Source organism: Apiospora marii (genome assembly GCF_038362585.1).
Source record: "Apiospora marii strain CBS 49790 chromosome Unknown utg000006l_segment0_segment0, whole genome shotgun sequence".
In the NCBI taxonomy this organism is placed as follows: Eukaryota; Fungi; Ascomycota; class Sordariomycetes; order Amphisphaeriales; family Apiosporaceae; genus Apiospora; species Apiospora marii.
In genome coordinates, this window is record NW_027117378.1 from 2,073,406 (window position 1) to 2,095,758 (window position 22,353).

At 54.6% G+C, this 22,353-nt stretch overlaps 4 protein-coding genes across 4 annotated transcripts; 1 reads left to right on the plus strand and 3 right to left on the minus strand.

Moving 5' to 3' along the window:
• Window positions 1-174: 174 nt before the first annotated feature.
• Window positions 175-387, minus strand: PG985_010395 (uncharacterized protein; the record flags this gene model as incomplete). Its single annotated transcript, XM_066830163.1, has 1 exon — window positions 175-387. The coding sequence occupies one exon, from the start codon at window positions 385-387 to the stop codon at window positions 175-177; it is 213 nt and encodes a 70-aa protein (XP_066682553.1).
• Window positions 388-942: 555 nt separating this feature from the next.
• PG985_010396 (cytochrome P450) lies at window positions 943-2,716 on the minus strand (the record flags this gene model as incomplete). The annotated part of the gene is made up of 5 exons (XM_066830164.1): window positions 943-1,272; window positions 1,348-1,662; window positions 1,741-2,045; window positions 2,107-2,590; window positions 2,648-2,716. 5 exons carry the CDS (start codon window positions 2,714-2,716, stop codon window positions 943-945), a joined length of 1,503 nt encoding a protein of 500 aa, XP_066682554.1.
• Window positions 2,717-3,965: 1,249 nt separating this feature from the next.
• Window positions 3,966-18,330, minus strand: PG985_010397 (peptide synthetase; the record flags this gene model as incomplete). The annotated part of the gene is made up of 15 exons (XM_066830165.1): window positions 3,966-7,035; window positions 7,091-7,932; window positions 7,997-8,598; window positions 8,652-9,455; window positions 9,506-10,343; window positions 10,471-10,811; window positions 10,856-12,686; window positions 12,742-14,619; window positions 14,681-14,735; window positions 14,856-15,835; window positions 15,922-16,239; window positions 17,180-17,338; window positions 17,433-17,731; window positions 17,791-18,194; window positions 18,260-18,330. The coding sequence occupies 15 exons, from the start codon at window positions 18,328-18,330 to the stop codon at window positions 3,966-3,968; spliced, it is 12,492 nt and encodes a 4,163-aa protein (XP_066682555.1).
• Window positions 18,331-19,539: 1,209 nt separating this feature from the next.
• On the plus strand, window positions 19,540-20,422 carry PG985_010398 (uncharacterized protein; the record flags this gene model as incomplete). Its single annotated transcript, XM_066830166.1, has 2 exons — window positions 19,540-19,572; window positions 19,766-20,422. The coding sequence occupies 2 exons, from the start codon at window positions 19,540-19,542 to the stop codon at window positions 20,420-20,422; spliced, it is 690 nt and encodes a 229-aa protein (XP_066682556.1).
• Window positions 20,423-22,353: the final 1,931 nt, after the last annotated feature.

The window sequence follows — 22,353 nt, forward strand, 5'->3', positions numbered from 1 at the left end:
GCCTTTCTTCAACCCCGAAACTGGCAAATGCGTAATCATGTACACTGTGTCATCTGCATGCATAATTAATGTCTGAAGCGGGGTTCTGTTACCATCTGAACATTTATCTGATTTCTGCTACCTTTCTACCAAGGGCTGTTGTTACTACTCCTTAGCCCATCCTGCCTTCTTAACCTAGTACTGCTTATGTGCCGTCGCAGTGTACCCAGAAGCCGTCTTAACCTTGACCGGCGTGTAGGTAGAGGAGATGCTACCGGGAGGGGGCAACAGGGGGTTGTGTGTGGAAGAAGAACTCTTGCTCGAGCTGCCGTGCTTCGTGCTGGAGCTCTTGCTGCTAGAGCTCTTGCTGCCAGAGCTCTTGGCCGGAACACTGCCGCAGGGACCCATTTTGTTGGTTTGAGAGCGTATGCTTCGTGTTGAGAAGTTGTTGGAGTTGTTGGAGTTTTCGTGTGCTTCTGTGTGTGAGTGTGAGATGATGGATAACAAACATTGCGACAGGACTGGTAACTTCGAGCCGATTTATATAGGTATGTGCAGTCGCTCAGAAACAACAGTATCCTTAGAAGCTTTGAGCTGCATTGTACAAACACAGTCATTGTAGGCAAGGTCGTTTGGACCAACTGGCATAACGCCCATTGTGTCTGTCCTCCAAGATGGTGACTGTTGTCATAGCGCTTTGTGAAGCAAAACCAGTGCTTTCATTCTACCTGATTACTTCACGCTGGGGGCAGCGGTGAATAGATTTATTTTGGCAGAGTCTTTGTCTGGTGCGTGACCAAGCGCAAGAACCTGGTAGAGAATAGCCAATGCTGTAATGCGTTTTCTTTAATGTCTTCACTCATGATGGAATATTTCAACTGTTACCAAGCTAAAAATACACCAAATAGGCCTTCTTAATCATATCCATGTTCCCTCCAAACCCCCTCCCTTATTTCTGATCAACTACCCCTGCACCCGCGGCGCCATCTTAATAAGCAAAGAAGGCTTCAGCCACAGCGAGTACGCCTCCTGCTTGTCCATCCAGTCGCGGCTGCTCTCGGCCAGCGCGATGTCAAAGTTGTACAGCACGCGCGCCATGATGAGCCGCATCTCGGCGTAGGCCAGGTTGCGCCCGATGCAGTCGCGCGGCCCCACGGCGAACGGCTGCAGCACGTCGAGCTGGTCGCCCGCGAACTCGGCCGCGCCCAGGAACCGCTCCGGGTGGTACTCGTACGGCTTCTTGAAGTTCTGCTCGCGATGGTAGGCAGGATACTGCCAGACGGCTACGGCGGTCTGAAAGAAAGCAGTCAGCTTTGCTGGATGTCATGTGGTTGGGTATGGGGCTTGGGGACAGGAGCTAAGACTTACACCTTCGGCTACGTATTTGCCGGCAATGGTGCTACCGCCGGCCGGGGTCTGGGGGGGCAGACCGCCGACGATGCTGGGGTAGCGCCGCAGAGCCTCGTTCAGACAGGCCAGCAGGTAGGGGAGGTTCATGACGGAGAGCAGGGTGATATCCTTGTCGCTCTTGAACGTCGTGCGCACCTCCATGGTGGCCTTGGCAAGAGCGGCGGGGTTCATCAACAACAGGTAGGTGACACCGCACAGAAGGGTCGCCGTCGTCTCAGAGCCGGCCACAATGAGTTGACTGGTGTTGAGCAGCCACTGGTCCTCTGTCAGGTTCTGTTTGTGACGACTATGTCAGTATACCTTCTTTTAGAAGCTCCACAGCTTCCCGAGAGACATGGAAATGCAACTTACCCACTTCTCCTTCTCCTTGAGCCATCCCTCCATGATATCAGGTTGCGATCCAAGCTCAATGCGAGCCTCGAGCTTCTCCTTGACATGCTTGATGTGCTCAGCACGAGCCTTCAAGATGCTCGGCTGGCGCGAGACCCAGTTGACGAACCATTTCAGACCCAGGTGCATGAAGACGGCGATCTGGGCGGACTCGTTGGCCAGGGAGCTGATCAGCTTCACCCAAGGGTGGTACTCGGAAGCAGCGAGACAGCCAAAGTCCTGGGAGAAGGCCAGTTTTCCGAGAATGTCGAAGGTGGCAAATGTGTCTGTAGAAACATGAGTCAATATCAAAAACTAGAGGCAATGACAGTAGCGAGAGGAACTTACACCAATCCTTCATATCCAGCTCCGCCTTGCCATTATCGCAATTCTCCCGCAGCCGCTGGATCAGCAAGTCGACATACCCACTAATAACCGGCTCCTGCTTGCGCATCGCCCCGTCGCTGAACGAGGGCGCAATCGCCTTGCGGAGCTTGCCGTGCTCCTCGCGCGTGGGCGCGTTCATGATGGAGGTCGGGATGTTGTCGCTGGGGAAGTAGAAGTCGGGCGCCTTGGGCAGCTCGCGCCCGTTGCGGACGCCGTAGATGTCGCGCCAGGCCTCGGCGCTCGCGAACGCCAGCTCGTTGGGCGCGATGCGCACGACGTCGCCGTACCGCTCGTGCAGCGCCGCGACGTGGAACGGCATCCGCCCGTTGACCATCTCGATCGTCGACCGGAAAACGGTCGCCCGGTTCAGCAGCGGGCCGGGAAACTTCCGCAGCGGGTGGAAGAAGAGGTTGTACACCACCTTGGCGACGACATAGATAAGGAGCTGCGGGGGTTGTTAGTCGCCAATGCGTCTCATTACGGATAGTTGGATAGGACTTACAGCGGCCAATGCCAGGGCGACAAGCCTCGCCGCCCCAATCGTGTTGGAGTCTATCAAGAAGGACGACATGGTGATGATTACCTATGTCTCAAGCCATGTGAGCCAAGGGAAACAGGAAACGGATATCTCGAAGCCATCTCATAAGTATGTCTATTGACGATGATGGATAACTATGTATACCAACCAGCGATAGAATGTCGTGCGATAAGCACACCACAGACATGACTACTACAGGGATGCATGCGATAGACGGGCATCAAATCATCAAACCTTCAATCTCAGGCCCGACATGTTGTCAGACGCATGATGACTAACTGCATAAAACCTATCTCAGCTCTTACCCATCAACCTTGCAGCGGGTTTCCTGTCAACGAAATGACAGGTCCCATGGAAGTGTTTCATCGCGTACCACAGTAATAGCGATCCTGTCATTCCAGTACCTGACTTTTCAAGTCCGGGTATATCCTAGACAACTGTAGCACACGATCCAATGTACCGAGCGCTGATTGGCCCGAAAGACCTGAGACACATGGCTTACTGTCTCTAAAGTGGATCTAGATACCACTCTGCAGCTTACTGTTGCGAGTATATGCAGCATGATACAGTGACCGCACCCCACGTGGTACCTTGTGTCCGCGCTTTGACTGGCGGATGATGCCGTGTTCGTGTTCTGGGGGCATTGCGCAAAAGCAGCTCACGGGTATTGCCGAAACGCGCAAGGCGAGACTTGCATGTAATTTCGCAAAAGCAGGAATAGCAGCTTTACATGGCGTGGCGGTGCAATTTGATGGTGTGGCGTACCTTCCATTGCTAGCCTAAGTACGGAGTATGCAGTGGATCCGCGTGTTTGCCAGACGAGCCTGCTGCCTGCATCACCTTTGCAAAAGAACAAAAACAGCATCGAGTGGCTGTGCGACTGGATGCTGTGGCGCATCTTACCCCTGTTGCCACCCCCTTTTGCCAATTTAGCTTCCACGCATGAGCGCGACATTCTGGAACCAAGCCACTTGCGGACTTATCTAGAGAAACTGACGTGACAGAGCTAATTTTATGTTCATAACAAGCAATGTTGAGAATGCTTCTGGGATGCATTAAAATAGAATGTAAAAGTTGTTATACGAAAATCTACCAGAAGAATGTGCTGCTTCCGCACATGTATCCCAATAAGCCCGCAATGCGCCTTTAGCCAAACCAAAATCCAAACCCAACAAGAACAAGCCCAAAACTCCTCCCCTAATAGAATTGTAGACCAAAAGAAATATCTCAAAACAGCAAATCAGTTATGCTATATTCCCCTCATTCCATAGCAATAACCCCCTCAAAAATCCGTCAAAGCCGCCGGCGACGTCGCCGCCCGCCTCAACGGCTTGATCCCCTCCTCCAGCTGTTTCTCCGCCACCCCAGCCGCCTGCAGCGCCTTGGCCGCCCGGTACGCCACGTCCTTGAGCGCCTGCTCGTAGTAGCCCGCGAGCCACTTGCGGATCTGCGGCTGCGCTCGCATGTGCTTGTTCCAGACGCACTGGATGTGGAACTTGCCTTCGCGCACCTCGGCGCTGACCGACACCAAGCTGAAGCACTTCACTTCCTGCCCATCCGCCCCAAGCCCGTTCTCGATGGCCTGGCTCATGTCGAAGAAGCCGCCCGCCTCGTTGTCGTTGCGCGCCTGGCCGTCCGACACGCCGAGGTAGTTGATGGAGACCTCCATGCGGTCCTGGCAGGCGAAGGCGGCGCGGCCACCGGGGTGGTAGTACCGCGAGGCGAAGTAGCCCAGGCCGTTCATGGGCAGCTTCTTGCGCGTCTCGATGCCGCGGCGGAGGACGGCGATACTGTCGTCGCGGCTGTGCACGGCGATATGCAGTGGCGACAAATTGGTGAACCAGCCGACCGTGCCCGAGACATCGACGCCGCCGATGCTCTCGCGTCCATGGTTGTATCGCATAATGGGTGGCGTCGAGCGGTCGCGGAATATGTAGCTAAAGGCGTGCGACATGGCCGAGCTGAGAATATCCATGGGCTCGGCGCCGTACAACTTCTGGCACGCCGTCAACAGTGCCTTCGTGTCGCGCTCGGGCAGGGTAAAGGAGGAATGTTCGGTGTCCTTGGAGATGTTGATGCGGTTCTCCATTCCCCAGTAAGCGTAGTTGGGCTTCGGTATCCGGACAGGGAGCGCCTTCTCCGGAGGGAAGTTGCGAATGGTATACTCCTTCTGCTTCTTGACCCAGGCTTGGAAGGGGTATGGTGCTTCGGAAGTAAAAGTCGAAGTGGCAAGGTATTCTTCGAGATCCTTGAGGATAGTGTTCCACGAAACCAAGTCAACAACCAAGTGATGCGCGACAATGAACATATACTGCTCATGCTCATTGATTGTCACGAGGTCAGCAGCCATGATCGGACCGTCTTCCATGTTCAAGCTCTGGCGAGTTTCTTCGACACTCGGCTTGACCTCTTCTAATGTGGTGTCCTCCCAAGAGCGGAATTGATGGGACCCGGCGAAGTCGGGTGAGATATACTGTTTCCACCCACAAGGTGCGGTGGCGTCCTTCTGGAAGCGGACGCGCAGCATCGAGTGGCGGTTGATCAGGGCCTCCAGCGCCTCTCGCGCAAGAGCGGCATCAAGAGGCTTCTTGACGGTCAAGCAGAACGTGTGATTGAACCGCTTGTTCGTCTCGTTAGAGAGGTAGTCGTCGTTCAGCGCATGGTTGGCATAGTACTGTTGAACAGGCGAGAGTTCGAAGAGCTCTTCGATGGGGTCCTCGAAGGCGCTGACGAGCTGATTGGCCCCGGAGTCTTCTCGTGCAATACGAGAGGCGAGTTGGGAGATCGTGCGAGCACTCGCGACATCGGTCATGGTCACTTGGAACCCTTCAGCGCGCAGTTTGCTGACTACCACCATAGCCAGAATGGAATCGCCACCGAGCGAAGTAAACTCTTGCCCAACACCAATTTCCTCTGCCGGCAACTTAAGTACCTCGACCCAAACCTTGTGGATCTTCTGCTCAGCAAGAGTCGTCGGGCCTTGGACTCGGAGGCCGTTGGCGAGAGCACCGATTCGTTGATGAGTGTCGTTATCCATCGAGACGAGCCATTGTTCTACGCGCTTCCTGTTTAACTTACCGCTCGGAAGAAGCGGGAAGCTGCGGATGACGATCCACATCTGAGGAACCATGTAGGTAGGGACTACAGTGGCGAGATGGGCGCTGATCAGTGCCATCTCCTCGGCGGCACTGACAGACTGATGGGAATCGATCATCTCCACCATGGCACTGGAGTTGGTCGTCGCTCCCAGCTTGGCAATGGAAACGATGCCAACAAGCTGTCGACGACAGGGGCCAGCCTTCGGGTACATGACCATGGCATGCTGGATGTTCTTGTTGAGGGTGAGATGAGTCTCAATTTCTCCCAATTCCATTCTCTGACCGCGGACCTTGACCTGGGTGTCCTTCCGGCCGCAGAACATGATGTAACCGTCGACATTGAAGTAGGCGAGATCACCGGTCTTGTAGAGCCTCCTCAACTTGCCGCCGATGGTCTTGGCCCACGTGGGGTTCTCGACGAAGACCTCCGCGGTCTTCTCCGGGTTGTCTAGGTAGCCGCGAGCAACGATGCTGCCTTCAATCAGCAATTCGCCAATCGTGCCCAGAGGCGCGAGCTTGTTGTGGTCATCGGGGTCTGCAATCCAGCAGATACCACCCAGTGCTTTGCCAATATTGGCTGGATCTTCGTCGGGGTTGGTGATGCGGTTGGCAGTCGCTGCAATGGTGCATTCAGAGGGCCCGTAGCCGTTGATGAGGGTGAGATGCTGAGCCCACGTCTTGATGTTCTGAGTGGTGAGCGCCTCACCACCGAGAACCAGCGTCTTCAGATGGGGAATATCGGACGGCTTAATGAACTTGACGACCGAAGGGGTAAGGAAAGCCCAAGTGATGCGGAAGTCATTGATGACATCTACCACACTGCGCTTCTTGATGCGTTCGTTTGGCACACAGACGCAAGCACCCACTGTCAGCGCCGTGAGCATCTCCATGACGCTAACATCGAACGAGTAGGAAGCGCCCTGCAAGACTCTGCTCGACTCTGTCATTCCCGATCGGGCGGCCTGAGCACGAGCGCACGTAAGGAAGGAGTGGTGTTCGATGACACAGCCCTTGGGCTTGCCGGTCGAACCCGAAGTGAAAATAACATAGAGAACATTTTGCGGCGTGCAATCCACCGGAAGAATGCGTGATGGTGTAGGGAGGGACTCGATAGAAACATTATCGATGATCAGCACTGGTACGCTGGAGTTCCTCCAGAGAGGCGCCTGATCAAGGGACGCAAGGATCACCTTGGCCTTGACCTGGTGGATAATCTCGTTGAGACGAGCCATCGGATAGGCGGGGTCAAGGAAACTGTAACAAAAACCGTTAGTGCAACTCTTAAACGGGGAAGGGATTAGTGACTTACGTAAAGGCAGCACCGGCCTTCATAACACCGAGAACAGAGACAACCGCCCAGCCGGATTTCTCGAAACACAGGGGTACTACGGTTTCCGCGCCGATGCCAAGCGTCTTGAGATGGTGAGCGAGCTTGGTAGACAGCTGATCCAATTCCGAATACTTGAAGTCTACATCCCAAGCGTTGACGGCCATCGAGTCGGAGCGCTGCATAGCCATCGTGTGGATAACATCGTGCGTGAGGTCGTGGATATCCTCGGGCAGCTCTTCGTTCATATCCGCCATCTCAGCCATGTCTTCCGGGCTCACAATATCAATATCGTGAACAAGCATGTCGGGTTCTTCGGAGAGTTGCTGCACTGCCGTTCTGAGCTGGAACAGGAGTCGGCTCATCTGGGCCTTGGAGATGAGGCGCTGGTCGTAGCCGCCGGTGATCTCGATCGACTGCGCCTGAAGGACGCACTCAAGACCCATGCCGAAGCGAAGGAATCCCTTGTCCTCGACGTCGATGCTCTGAGCGCCCAGGAAGTCTGACCCCAGCTTGGTATCGGGCTGGATGACCATGATGTTTTGGAAGGCACATGCCTCGCGGCATTCGCCGCTCATCTTGGCAATATGCTGAAGTCCAGTATGCTCAAAGCGGATCATGTCGGTCGCTTGCGTTTGGACTCCGTCGAGGAACTTGGCTACTGACACGTCGTTATCGAGCTGGATGCGCAGAGGTACTGTGGTGATAGTCGGTCCGATCATGTCAGAGATGCCCTCAATTGGGACGTTGCGACCCGTTTGAATGACACCAAACAGAGCGTCGTTGGCGCCGGTGTATCGGCCTAAGACGATAGCATACGCAGCCTGAAGTGATATCAGTCAGCATTGGATCTGTAGTAGGGAGGCTAGAGAAGTTCTGATAGGTTACCTTTAAGATCGTGCCAAGGGTGAACGAAGAGTCCGGCTTCCGCATGAGAGGGATCTTAATAGTGATCGTCTGATCAATAATAGGCTCAAAGGCTACTGACGGCAATCTTGGGTAGGACTGAGCCTCGAGACCAGAGAACTGAGCCGTCCAGTATGCCTTCTCCTCAGATGCGTCTGTCCCTTGGAGGTATTTGATGAAGCGGTTGAACGGGGGACTGATACTTAGCTGGGGCGCCATGCCCCTGTAGGCTTGCTCTACTTTCTGCATGATGAGAGTCTTTGCCCATCCATCGTAGAGTGAGTGGTGAATTGACCAGATGAAGTAGCACCCGGTGTACTGCGTCTCGATGATGGCAAAACGCGCAAGAGGGGAGCCAAACCCGAAGTGGTGCTGCTTGTCGCCGTCGATATACTCTTGGACCTTGGTGGAGGTGTGCCACTCGATTTGTTGGGTCATGACAACCTGGAAGCACCCATCTTCACCCAAGCTGACGATCCGTGTCCTGAGCAGTCCCACATCCTGGATGACCTGCTCCCATGCGGCTTTGAAGCGGGCGATGTCAATCTTGGAGGGAAGGCGGTAAACCTCGCGGAGTACATACGCTGGACAGGAAGTTAGTAACGAACCAGTGTTCAAACGATGCGCATTTTCCTACCTTCAGGATCTTTGATGGTCAAGAACAGCATTCCCTCCTGTAGCGGAGTGCAGGGCAAAAGGTCAGCAATCGATTCCCGATCAAGCCCGTGCTGCTCCTTGACGGCTTGCAAGTACGTCTCCAACATGGCTTTAGGCACGAGAGAAAAGGGCACCACAGCTTTTGTATTAGAGCTCGCTCCGGATCGGGCATCATGTTGGATGTTGGCGCCGATACTAGCAATCGTCTTGTAGCGGAAGATGTCCTCGGTGGACAACGTGATGCCAGCGCTTCGCGCGGCAGCAACAAGCTGGATGGCCGTGATGGAATCTCCACCGAGACGGAAGAAGCTGTCGTTGACATGTATGGCGGCGGGGTCTTTCGCAAGGGTGCGAGCGACGAGATCCAGCATGGTCTTCTCGATGTCGGTCGATGCCTCTCGTGGGGTGGCCAGGGACGACTCGGGAGCCTCTAGCGAGTACATCATGACCTGTTCCGCATCCAGTCCATCGAATAGTGATTTGAGGCACTTTCGATCGGTTTTGCCACTAGCGGCCATGATGGGCATCTTGGAGACGGGGATCCAGAGACTGGGGACCATGTATCTGGGCAGAGTCGCGCGCATCGCGCTGTCGAGTTCCTCGAATCTAGCGCGAAGTTCATCATCCGTCTTCATCAGTAAACCAGGGGTCTCCTCTGTGCCATCTTGGAACTCGATAAAAGCAGCCAAGGTCTGCTTGGATTTGTCGACCTTAGTCTTGCCAGCCAATACAATGGCCGATTCCACATCGGCACCCTTTAGCTTGAGCTGCGTCTCGATTTCGCCTGCAACACTGTTAGATCAAACCTCAAGCCCGTATACTCTAGTCACTTACCAAGCTCCAATCGTTGACCGTTGACCTTGGTCTGGTTATCCTTGCGTCCCAGGTATGTAAGGGTACCATCGATAACATCTTGACGGACTAAGTCGCCCGTCTTGTAGAGAAGCTCGGGTTTCGTGTGACCAAAAGCCCGGAGCCACTTGGGGTTACCGACAAACACTTCGGCCGTCTTCTCCGGGTTCTTGAGATAACCGCGAGAGACATTGGGTCCCTGGATGAGGAGTTCACCGACACAGCCCACTGGAGTCAGGCGCTCATGGTTATTGGGATCAACCACCCAGCCAATGGAGCTCACCGGGTGACCGATAGTCTCGGCCTTGTGGCGGCGCTCGACTTGCTCGTTGGGGCCAGGGATAGTACGCGTGACTGTAAACACGCATGTTTCGGTTGGACCGTATCCGTTCATCAAGCGGACCTTGTCGCCCCATACGTTGATGCACTCTTGGTTGAGTGCCTCACCACCGAGAACGACAGTAGTCATGGACGGGATATCCTCTGGCTTCAGGAGGCGAACGAACGAAGGCGTGAAGAAAGCCCAGTCGCACTTGAAGTCACGGATGAACTGGGAAAGGTCGTTCATCCGCTCGTGCTCTGTGGGAATGCATATGCAGCCTCCGAAGTGAAGCGCGGTGAATATCTCGGCAATACAGGCATCAAAAGTGTATGATGCGAACTGTAGCGTCCTCTTCGGATGGTCGGCGAAGCCCATGGCCATACCATGTCCGTATGTCGATGATGCGACCGAGAGATGATGAACTGCGACGGCTTGGGGGCGTCCGGTGGAACCCGATGTGAAAAGAGCATAGGCAAGGTTCGAAGGTTTAGCTTGAGACTCGACTGGATCCGATTTCAGAGGACCCCAAGCAGTGATAGCACTGGGGAGGATGATGGATGTGATTTTATCGGCCGGAGCAAGAGTGGGAATCAAGTGCTTCGTCTGCTACAGAGAATACGACCACCTTGGCTTCAACTTGGTCGATCAAATCCAGCAACCGGTCAACCGGATTCTGAGGATCCAGAGGGACAAACGCTCCTCCGCTCTTGAGGATAGATATCATAGTGAGGACAGCCTCGGGGGACTTCTCAATGCAGATGGGCACCACATCTTCGGGTCCGATGCCGAGTGCCTGGATCTGGTGGGCCAGATGGTTGGTGTGGTCATCGAGTTCCTTATAAGACAGTTCAACTTCTCTAGAGGCGATGGCAAGCGCGTCAGGGGTGGCGGCGGCCTGCTTGACGATGATGTCGTGCATCGTCTTGTGGATAGTCTTGGGTAGTTGCCGTTCCAAGCGCTGAGATCCTGCCGGTCTGCCGAACAAAACATTTCCATGTCTTCCAGCTTGCCGTTGCGGCGGTCCTGGAGCTGGTATAGCAAGTGCTCTAGCTGCTGGAGCAGTCTTTCAATTTGGGCAGAGGATATAGCCGTAGAGTCGTGGTGGGCCGAGAAAGAGATCTCCCCGTCACCGATCGCACACTCGAGCACCAAGGCGAAGCCGCTAAGGTAGTCCGCTGTAGTTGCGGTCTTGTGGTTTCGGAAGACTGATGACGGCTGCTCTCCCAACTCTCCCGGTTGGATGACGATGAGGTTCTGGAACTCGCAAGCGTCTCTAGTCGCGTCGCTGATCCTCTTGATTCCTTGCAGACCAACGTGCGAGTACTTGATCATGTCGGTGCCCTGGGACTGGATCTGAGATATGAAGTTCTGCACCGTGAGCTGGGGATCAGCTCTGATGCGGACAGGGACAGTGTTGATCGTGGGGCCATTCATGATGTCGATGCCTTCCAAATCCAGGTCACGCCCAGACTGAGTGACGCCGAAGATCACGTCTTTGGAGTCTGACATTCTGGATACTGCAATGCTCCAAGCTGCTTTAAGTAAACTTGCCATGTTGAAGCCGGCCCTTCGGTCAAACGAGAATGGCATGGAGTGGGTGACAGTGGTATCAGCCTGCGACCGATGGCCGGCTGGTACAGCAGGAAAAGGTGCCGTCTCCAAGTCCCTGAGCTGGTTTTGCCAAAAAGCTTCCATTGCTTTGGCATCAACTTGCTGCAGATGCCGAATGAAGTCTCGGAAGGGGCGAGTGGGAGCCATTGTGTTGCCAGCATAGACTTGGTCAACAGCTGACATCGTCAGGTCCATGGAGTAGCCATCGTAGAGGGCGTGGTGGACTGTCCAGACAAAGTTCCTGTTGGGGCCGTCTTGAACGATGGCGTATCTGGCAAGAGCCGTTCCGTAACCCATAGGCTCAGATCTGTCGGCCGCCAGGTAGGATTCCAAGTCGTTCGCCGACTTCCATTGGATAGATTCGTCACGGACAACCTGGCATGACCCAACACCGTCCAGGAAGACGACTCTTGTGCGCAGGATGTCGTATTCGCCGACAATAGCCTCCCATGCAGTTTTAAAAGCTTCCAGGTCGATATCTGCTGGTAGTTCGTAAACATCTCTCAGGACGTAGGAGTTCCCATCTGACGTTGTCAAGGAGATGAGACCCTCTTGCAAGGCCGTAGTGGGATAGGCGTCCAAAACACTTAGCGGATCCCAACCATGTTTGTCAGACAGCAATTTCAAGATGTGATCCTTAGGGAGCTTGCCAGCCAGCATCTGGAATGGGCGGTATACTGTGTTCTCCCTAATCGTCTCTGCAGTTCTAACTGAGGAGGCTGTGTTGGGCCGTGGGGAAGACATAGGTCTGTTCGGGATGCTCGCCTCCCTTACCAAGGTTATCTCTGGCAAAGGCATGGCGTTGACATCCTCGAACTCTGACTCGGACTCTGAAGGCGAGACCGATTCGACGAATGTTTGAGACACACCCTTTGGAACAACCAGACCGACGCCGGGAATACGCTTGGCAGCCAAGGCCATGTCGACAAGTTTTGGTGCTTTCATGATGCTGGGGACAGAGAGTGCAAGCCCAGCGACTCGAGCCTTACCAACCAGCTGCATGGCCGTGATAGAGTCACCGCCCAAGTCGAGGAAGCTATCGGTCGGGCTGATGGGATCTTTGGCGACATCGATCTGGAGGACAGTAGCCCACAAATCAGCAAGGATGGCCTCGGTGTTCGACGAAAACGCAGCCACGGCCGTTTCTTTGGCAGTATGAGCCAACGAGTACAGGTTCAGCTGCGCGCGATCGAAAGAAGCAGCGGCTTCGCGCAATTTCTTCCTGTCAATCTTTTCCCGAGGTGTTGATCGGCAGGCTGAAGACAGGAACCCAGAGGGCAGGGACCATATATTTGGGCATCTTTTGGGAGATCCTGGTCCTGACGCCGTCCAAATCGCCCCGAAGAGCATCCGACATTGCCGTGATAGCGAGATCACTAGCCTTCACGTCTTGGAACTGGATGAAGGCCGCCAAAAGCTTGCGACTAGCCGAGCCTCCGGGAGAGAAGACCTCGACGGCGACCTGAGCAGACTCGGGAACACGCAGCTGCTTCGTGATGTTATACTCAATCTCTCCCAACTCTATGCGCTGGCCATTAAGCTTGACCTGGTTGTCGCGACGTCCCAGGCAATCGAGGCTGCCATCTGGATTGAACTTGGCGATGTCGCCAGTGCGGTAGAATCGCCGTGGCTCGGGTAGCGACCCTTGAGGCGCCCACGAGAGACCGCTGATAAAGGCGGCCGCAGTCTTGGTAGCCTCCTTCAGGTACCCGCGTCCTACAATCGGGCCTTCGATGAGCAGTTCACCAACTTCGCCGAATGGGAGAAGCTTGTTGGGCTCCTCGGGGTCCACGACCCAAAGCTTGCAGTTTGCTGGCCATCCGATGTTGGCACCCGTGGCCTCCTTCTGGAGCGGCTTGCTGGATGTGCACTGGATTGAACACTCGCTCGGACCGTACGTATTGAAGAGGTCTATCTTCCCACCCCAGGTCTCGATGATGTCTTTGGTGAGGCTTTCGCCGCCAAGCACCAGCGTACGAAGGCAAGGAACGTTCTCGGGGTTGAGCATTCGGCCCACGGTTGGCGTCAGATCCGCCCAATTCACCTCCAAGCGTCGCATGGCGCCTGGCAGGTCGTTGAGACGCTCTTCGTCTGATGGGATGCAGACACATCCGCCATACATGGGGATGATGGTGTTCTCTTCAATGGCGACATCAAAGCTGAAGCTCGCGAACTGGATTGCGCGCGTAGAGGGACCAACACTAAGAATATCCGAGTTCGTTCGGGAGGTAGTGCAAAGCGACCGATGCTCCAGTATCGAACCCTTCGGTGTGCCTGTTGAACCGGAGGAGTAAACAATCCAGGCCGCGTTTGAAGGTGAAACGTCAATCCGAGTACTGTCTGGTCGTGGTGGCAGGGAATCCAACATCAGCCGGTCAACTGCAATGACATGGGAAACTAAGTCGATATTGGCAGCATGTTTGCTGGATGCAACAATGACTTGCGCCTCAGTATCGGCAACGATCTTCTCGTGCCGAGCCCGCGGGTGTGCCATATCTAGCGCGACGCAGCAACCGCCTGCCTTGAGAATAGCATGGATGGCAACTGTAGCCCAAGCGCTTTTCTCAAACGCAAACGGTACGATCGTCTCCGGGCCTACGCCGAGGCCAACAAGAACTCCGGCGAGGCGATCGGAGTATTCGTTCGCCTCGCGGTATGTCAACTGGGCATCCCACGAGTCGACCATGAGGGCTTCGGGCTGCTTTCGCCCTTGCTCCTCAATCATCCAGTGCATGCACTGCTCTAAGGGCTCCACTTCCGGGTTGAAGCCCTCAGGAACAAGGAAGTCGAGAGGGATTTCGATGTCCAGATCTGAAAGCGGGCTGGTGGCATTGGAATCGCTCATAAGCAGCTTCAAGACGTGCTCCAAGGTCTGGATCAAAATGGTAATTTTGGTAGGGCTCAGAATGTTCTTATCGAAACCAGCACGGATTTGGACATCATCCTGGCCAAGGATGCATTCCAGGAGCAGCCCGAAGTTGAGCATGTCTCCTGTATTGCGTGACTCGTCAGGGTGGAAGAGTGCGGAGTTGTTCTCCGCCGTCGGCTGCACGACAAGAATGTTGTGAAAGCCAATGGCTTCGGCAGCCTCTTCGCTAGCTTTTCGGATATGTTGCAAGCCTGTGAGCTGGTAGGGGATCATGTCGAGGTACTGCTTCTGAACCTTGACAGGAAAGACGAAACGTTCTCATCCCTGTTAATCACAATACGCACTGGCACTGTACCGAGGCATGGACCAAGGCATTCATGGACGCCAGGAAGCCCCATGTCGCGGCCAGACTGTGTCGAACCCATGAGGACATCGCTCGAGTTGCTGACGTGTGAGAGCACAAGTGCCCATGCTGCCCGAATGACGATAGATGTGGTGTACTTGGACGTGGTACGGGGCAGGCTGAGTACTGGGTGACGTAGTCTGTGACGGATGGTTCATAGGAATCGTCAAATTGAGGGAATGAAGAGGCCTTGGAACCGGCAAACTGTCCTGCCCAGAAGTCTTCTGCGTCCTGTGTGTCCTTGTCCATCAGGTACTTGATGAACTGGTTATACTGTAGGGTAGCCGGGAGAGGATGCTCGTTGTAAGCCATCTCAATTCGGCGAATGGCATCTTGGTTCATGTGGCCATCTGTGATGGCATGATGGCACGTCCATACCAGGTACCGATTTCCACTGGGCTCCTGGATGATGGCGAAGCGGCTCAGTGCATCACCATAGCTCATATGATTGCTCTTGTCCCGGGCAATGAATGTACTCAAATCATCGTCTTGAGCGACATCCGGGAGATCGTCATCGGTCATGACAACTTGGCAAGTTCCCAGGCCCTTGATGTGCACAATCCTCGTTCGCATGATCGGGTACGCCTCAACTACCGCCTCAATAGCGGCCTCCAACGTGAGGATGTCGACATCATCGGACAGTTTGAGAACTTCTTGCAGCAAGTAAGCTTCAGGGGAATTGATATTCTCTGCCATCATGCCCTCGACAGTTCCAGTAGTCGGATAAACATCTTCCACCCTGCTGACGGGAATCCGGTACAACTTCTTAAGCTGATCGCGGATAGAGCGGAACGTACTTGGTCCCCCGATAAGCTCGAAAGGATCAATATCGTCAAGTTGATGGCGTGTTGTCGCAGCGTCAGTGCCCGTAATCACTTGGGCCAATTCAGCCAGGGTAGAGTGCTGGAATATGTCTGCGACAGTGATGTGGTACTCGTGGTTGGCAGCTTCGGCGACAAGCTTCATGGCAGAGACAGAATCGCCACCAAGTGCGAAGAAGCCGTCTTGTCTGTGGATCGAGTCTTGTGGAATGCGAAGGATGGAAGCCCAAATGTTGCTCAGTGCAGTCTCGACATCGCCGAAAGGCTTCTCCACACGGCCGTCATTCTGGAATGTCGAGCCGGTGAATTGGTTTAGCTTGTCGATTGGTAAGGACTTGGCAAAGGCTTGAAGCCCTTTCCGGTTGGTTTTACCTGTCGATCCCGAAGGTATAAAATGAGAGGCAAGATGAAATTTGGCACCATGTAGGAAGGGAGTGTAGCAACCAAGGTCTTGTGCAGCTGGAATACGAAGTCTTGGACCTGCGGGTTCGCGGGCACCAGCTCGATCCCCGGCGTTTCCTGGGCAGGGGTAAGACTAGGAAGGGTAATAAAAGCTGAAAGCATCTGCTTAGGCCGCTCGTCGTCGCCAATGAGAATCTTGCCAACGACGACGTTGGCGTCACTGGGGAGTTCCTGCTTGATCTTTGCCTCGATATGCCCAGCTTCAAGCCGGACACCATGGATTTTGATCTGCGAAAGTATTAGTATCACGACAAGCTATGACAGTAATCTGTCTTACCTGAGTATCACGGCGTCCAATGAAGATTAGTGAGCCATCGGCCTTTTGCTGGACAAGATCACCCGTTCTGTAGAGAGAGCCAGAGGCGCGTTGGGGAAATGCATCCTTGAGCCACTGAGGTGCCTTAATGAAGGTTTCTTCCGTTTTTGGCTGGGTTCTTCAGATAGCCATCGGCGAGGATGTTGCCTTCAACCACCAGTTCACCGACCGAACCGATTGGCAACAATGCATTGGGGTCAGAGCTTTGCGTGACCCACAGAGCAGATCCCATGTTGGTTCCTATCACGGAACCTTTGTCGCCGCGTGACTTTCTTGCGGAACTCGCCCGCGATGTACACTCAGCTGGACCGTAAGAATTGAAGAGTCTGATTCTATCAGCCCACAGTTCGATGAACTCGTCAGTCATAGCCTCTCCACCTGTGACCAACACCTGCAGCGTGGGCACTGTTTCGGGGTCCAAAAACTGAGCAACAGTAGGTGTTGTCACCAGGTGATTGACACGCATCCGACGGATTGCGCCAGTCAGGTCGTTCATCTTCTCGTGATCTGAGGGGGACGCACAGAGTGCCTCCAAACGAGAGAGTGGTGAATATATCGGTGATGGATATATCGAATGTGAAGGCGGAGAAGGCGAGGACTCGGCTCTCACTGCTGTTTGTCTCACGTGGGCCGTGAGCCAGGATATTGGTGCTTGCCGCAGAGTGCGAACATATTATTCTTTTCGGAACGCCCGTAGACCCCGAAGTGAAAATCACATAGGCCGGGCTGTTGGGATTGACGGCTGGAAGCGCGATATCGAGAACAGGAAGAGCTTCGAAAAAGCCCGCATCAATCACGAGGGGCCTCTGCGTTGTGATCTTTGAATCGGTGCTCATAGTTTTGGGAGCAGACCGCGAAGTCGGCACCACAAGCCTGTAGCAGGCGAGCTGTGTCTTCGGGCTGGTGCGCTGGATCGAACGGGACGAAGGAGGCTCCCGTCTTCAATATGCCCAGGAGCGTAGGCACAACCAGTGGGTTCTTGTCGAACATGAACGGCACGACCTTACCCGGCTTGACCCCATGTGCGCAAATGAGGAGTTCCCGCTAACCTGTCCGACATGCAGCTCAACTCTTTATAAGAGAATGACATTCCCATTCCGCATACAGCTTCGGCAGACGGAGTCTCTTCAGAGCTTTGCGCAATGAGTTCATGGAGACATTTTCCTGAGGGAGGTGGGAGATCCTTGTTCCACTCCACGATCTGCGACAGATCGCTGCTGCTGATAGTGCTGAGCGACCCAAGTGGTTTAGTCGCATTCGAAGGCTCCGCGAGTTGCAGAACCATGTGTTCAAAAGTGCAGAGGATGCGTTGCATCTCATCGCGGCCAACACAAGCTAGATCGAAGAAGGCCTGGACATTGATGCCGGCCCTGGTCGGGCTAACCTCGACGTTCATCACCCTATCTAGGGGGGTCGAGGTACAGCTGGAAGCGTCCCCATCAATGACTAGTTGGTTGTCATACTTGGTCGCATTGAGCATGTCGGGTCCAATTGGCCGATGCTTTCCAGCGAAACCGCCTCTCCGTAATGGGGACGGAATTCGCCTGTCTCGAACGAAGCTAGGGTTTCCCCCACGAGCTGGTTGGGCTGATAACAAAAGCGGAAGGGCGCAGCGGGACGCGCTTGTTCCTCGTCTTCCTCGCCCTCAGGCTGGTCTTGATCTTGGTTCATCGTCGCCAGACCGAAGACCACGTCTTCAGCGTCGGAGTAATGGACGTTCACAAGAGCCCACGCCGTCATGACGATGGCTCTTACTGAGGCTTTGGCAGGACATTTGCCCTGAAACTTGATCTTCCGCCGTACCAAAGTATCTGGTGTTGGCGCTGAAGACAGATCCACCCGACGTGGGAAAGCAGGTGGCGGCGCACTACATGGCAGACACGGTCAGCTTCGCCTAGAGTAATTGCCGTAAGGACTCCTGATGTAACTGACTCTGTGGATATTGCTGCCAAGAGTCCATGATGGTCTCGGCGGAAACGCCAGAAGATTGCAGACGCAGACATCTTTTCAGAGAATGGCAGTGATTCAGGAAGATAGTACAAGTGGATGTTAAGACAGCTTGATCAGGATATATGCCGATTTGCGCCTTCTTGCGAATGGTTGAAAACGGTAGCCTGCTCACGTCAGTGTTTTAAGGGTATATGCAAACCAACCTATGTTTCTGGGCAATGCCAATGGAACTCTGCTAACGACCACGCGTGTATCTCTGCAGTCAAGAAGAATGTGGTATGGGTAGAATGAGGGACGATGCGATCACAAGGAACGCGAATAGTAAATGTCGGAGACAACAGAGAGAACAGGGCGAAAGGGGCAATCGTTGAATGGTAGCAATGTTGGATATTGGCTGGCAGCGAGTATATGATGGGATTTGTCACTGTCAGCTACATGCCTATCTAATGGAGCTTACCTTGCTTGGCCAGTTAATGGACGCGCCAATATCATACAATCAGTTCAATGCGACATGACTGGCACTGCCAAAGGCCAAAATGCCCCAGGAGCACCCAAGCCACATTGAGCGGTGCTCATGATGCTGTCGACCTCTATCGCGCTTAGGGCGTGTGCGTGGACCACGAGGTTTCAGCCTTCCTGGTGGTTCTGGGGTCAACACCCACCGACAGCAGGGGTTTTCGCCGGTTGCTGGCATCCATTTTCCATCAATCACCCTTACTGTTGATGGACCTTGAGGGTTGGATTGGGAATGTGGCATGACTCGGTAGCAGCATTAAATTGGACCCTCGAGTTCCAGGCATGCCCGAGCATCGGACCGTGGTTTGTCGCGATGTGTTGTGGTGGGCAAGAACGTGTCGGAAAGCGGATGGCAGCGACAAGCTTTCGACAAGATTACTCCCCAAGACAGGGCAATTCCATGCACCTAATTAGCCGCCAGGTACCCTACAGCACGTGGGTTCGTAGCTGCCCCGTGCGTACAGTTCGTGCTAAGTGGACAAGTGCCCCGCTGACCCTCCCAGGGTAGCCTACCCCAGCTTCTTCGGTACCCTCATGTCATTTTTACATGTCGAGTTACTCACGAAACCAGATGAACAACCCCCACTGCAACGAATCGCGTTCAGCTAGCGCCCAGCCTGATGGGTAGGTATCTCGGTAGCATTCTCGTTATCCAGAAAGGTCAATGTCACGATCCACTGCGGCAACTCGGCCAATGTTAAACCTAATGGGCCAGTCCCCCTTCTGTTGCATAGTAAGCACCCAAGATGGCCTGGCAGGACACACTTCCGTTTCCCCTGGTACGGGTGGGACCCTTCTTCACGACTTGAAACTCAGGCAGCTGCAAAGTGCCCGGAGGGCAACGGGTATCATGGCCAGGCATCATGCTGCATAGGTGAAACAAGGCACTGGAAGCATGGCCAGAGTCATGAGGCGAGCCTGACGGGTCGCTTGACAGATCCGAGTTGCCTCATCCCTCGCCTTATTGCCTAGATAATCCTCGGCCTGTTCCAGCTGCCATGGCACCTTGATGAGTCCCGTCAGGTCACCACTCACCGAGCCACACCCAAGCTCTCCATCGAGCACTCCTGGCAACTTCCTTTCATGGTGCCCTCCTTGATGTCTCGACTCTGTGACTCCGTCCGGCCTGCCCCTTTGTTCCCTCTTTCGTCCACAGCAGGACCGGTCTCAGCGACTTGGCACAATTCAAGATCTGGCCATACTAATGCCCTCTACCCGGGCCTTGGGAACATGGCGGATCGCCTCCTGACTGCTGACAGCTGGGAAGAGCCACCGTGGGAACCCCTTCGTCAAGCCGGTTCTACACATACCAGATCCTCGGTGTTCTTCGTGGCGACTGTCGCTGCCTCGCCCTGCCGCCCCCACTTCTGGCCCCCCTTCATCGGCAAAGATTCAGGCAACAACACCGACCACCTCCACGACCCACTCAGGAGGCTCACAGGATGCTCTGGGTGCCCTCGCAGTCAGCGGGCAGGCGATCTAAGATATCAAACGGAGAGGTGGGCCTCAGCCAGTAGAATGGACGTCGTCTTCGCGACTCTGTCAACACCTTCGGCAGTACCTGCCAACTCTGATCAGGTGGTACGACCCCTTGTGGAAAATACTCTCATGCCAGTCATCCGCCTCTGACGACCTCAATCAAGGTATACCAACGGTTACCCGGTCGTGGACCAGCACGCCGAGTGTAAAGAGCCTTTGAATGCGGCATCAGATGCTCAGCCGCCTCAGGCGGTACCAGAGGGCCTCAGAGGGGTCACCTATTCGTGAAAGCCAACATGACACTGATGAAGAACGGGATCTGGTCACAGAGCTATCGCCAAGTAACGTCCCGACTGGGGTCATGCTGCCGGGTAGCTCAGCCGGAAGACATATTTTCTCGACCGAGTGTCTGTCACGCTTGTGAAGACAACACTGTATTGTTTCAATTGATGCCTAGCTCTGCTGGGGGCCCAAGCAGCGACCTCGAGTCCGTAGATGACCGGCGCACCAACTCGAGTAACAGCAAATATGAAAAATCTCATTGAAAGTCCGTAACCATGGCCCTATCGCGGCCAGTGCGAATGGAGATGATACCAGCGATGATGATTCCCATGCAGGGGTTCATAGCCTGTACGATGAAAAGTTAGAAGAGGCTATGGCATCAAATCAAAAGACCAAGCGCCAAGAGAAGGTAGTCAAGTTTGACCAGCTTGACGGAAAGACCATCGAATCGTCGTCGCTTTCTGGCAGATCCCTGAAAGTCTCAAGTCGACCATCCAACCACTGCAGCACCCGAGAAGCCGCAGGCATGTACGGTCTACCTCTGTTCGCCTGACCGCGCACTGTCCATGGCCGTGTTCCTGGTGGCCATGGATGTCAATGTCATCGCTACGGCTGTGTCCCACATTACGGGTGAGTTCCGGTCACTTAAAGATGTTGGCTGGTTGGCGAAGTACCCGCCTCTTCCATGACGACTTGCGGGTTCCAGGTCCTGTTCTGCCGTATCTACACCATCTTTCAAGCCAAGTGGGCGTTCGTCTCAGCAATTCTGGTCTTCACCATCGGCAGTTCTTGGTGGCGGCTCTGCTCCTTCAGTCTTACTATCTTCATTTTGTGGGTCGGGCTATCCAGGGCATGGGCACCTCGGGTATCCTGTCTGGTGGCCTCATCATCATCGCCCAGGTGGTGCCTCCTGCGGATGCGATCATTCATTGGCGGTGCCATCGGCGCCATGGAAGGTCTCGCCATGATATCCGCTCCCGTCCTTGGTGGTGTCCTCGACCGACAGACTCGACAACCGGCGATGGTGTTTCTACATCAATCTGCCCATTGGCGGCTTCGTCCTGATCGTCGTCTTTCTTTCCCTGCGGATTCCCGAAGCGAACCGACTGCAGGCTGCGCAGCAGGCAACGTTGCTTCAGACGTTGTATCGACTCCACGTCACGGGAGCTGCTCTGCTTATGCCACCGTCATCATACTCCCCTTCGGGCACCGCATAACGGAGGTAGGCCTTGTCCATTTCCCCTGAACCATCCATATAGAACATAAGCTAAAAGAAACAAATTGCGTAGGCACTGGAAGACGGAATAATCCCTGAGTTATTGGGCTCCTCATCACATCAATCGTTCTCTTTGGCGTTTTTGCTTATTCCCAGCACCGTTACGCAGATATCGCCATGGTTCCATTCCGGCTTATCAAGCAGCGGTCTGTCCTGGCCGGATTCTGGTACATCCTCTGCATATCCAGTGCCCTGGTTATCATGACCTACTTCCTGCCACCGTGGTTCCAAGTCGTCAAAGGTGCATACTCCCACCCAGTCGGTGGTGGGGGCCTCCTCCCCATCGTTGTTGCGTTATTTCCTGCGTCGTCATCAGTGGTCTTCGCGGTGTCCTGGTCGGCTACTATACGCCGTTCATGATCTTTAGGAACTGTCCCGATGCTGATCGGGGCCGGCCTCCTGACAACCATCACGCCGGATACCCCCAAGGTGCTCCCTCATCCTGTTCCCCGTGCTCTTCGGAGCCGGCATCGGTGTGGGCTTCCAGCAGCCCATCATCGGCTGCCAGGCGGCTCTCCCCAAG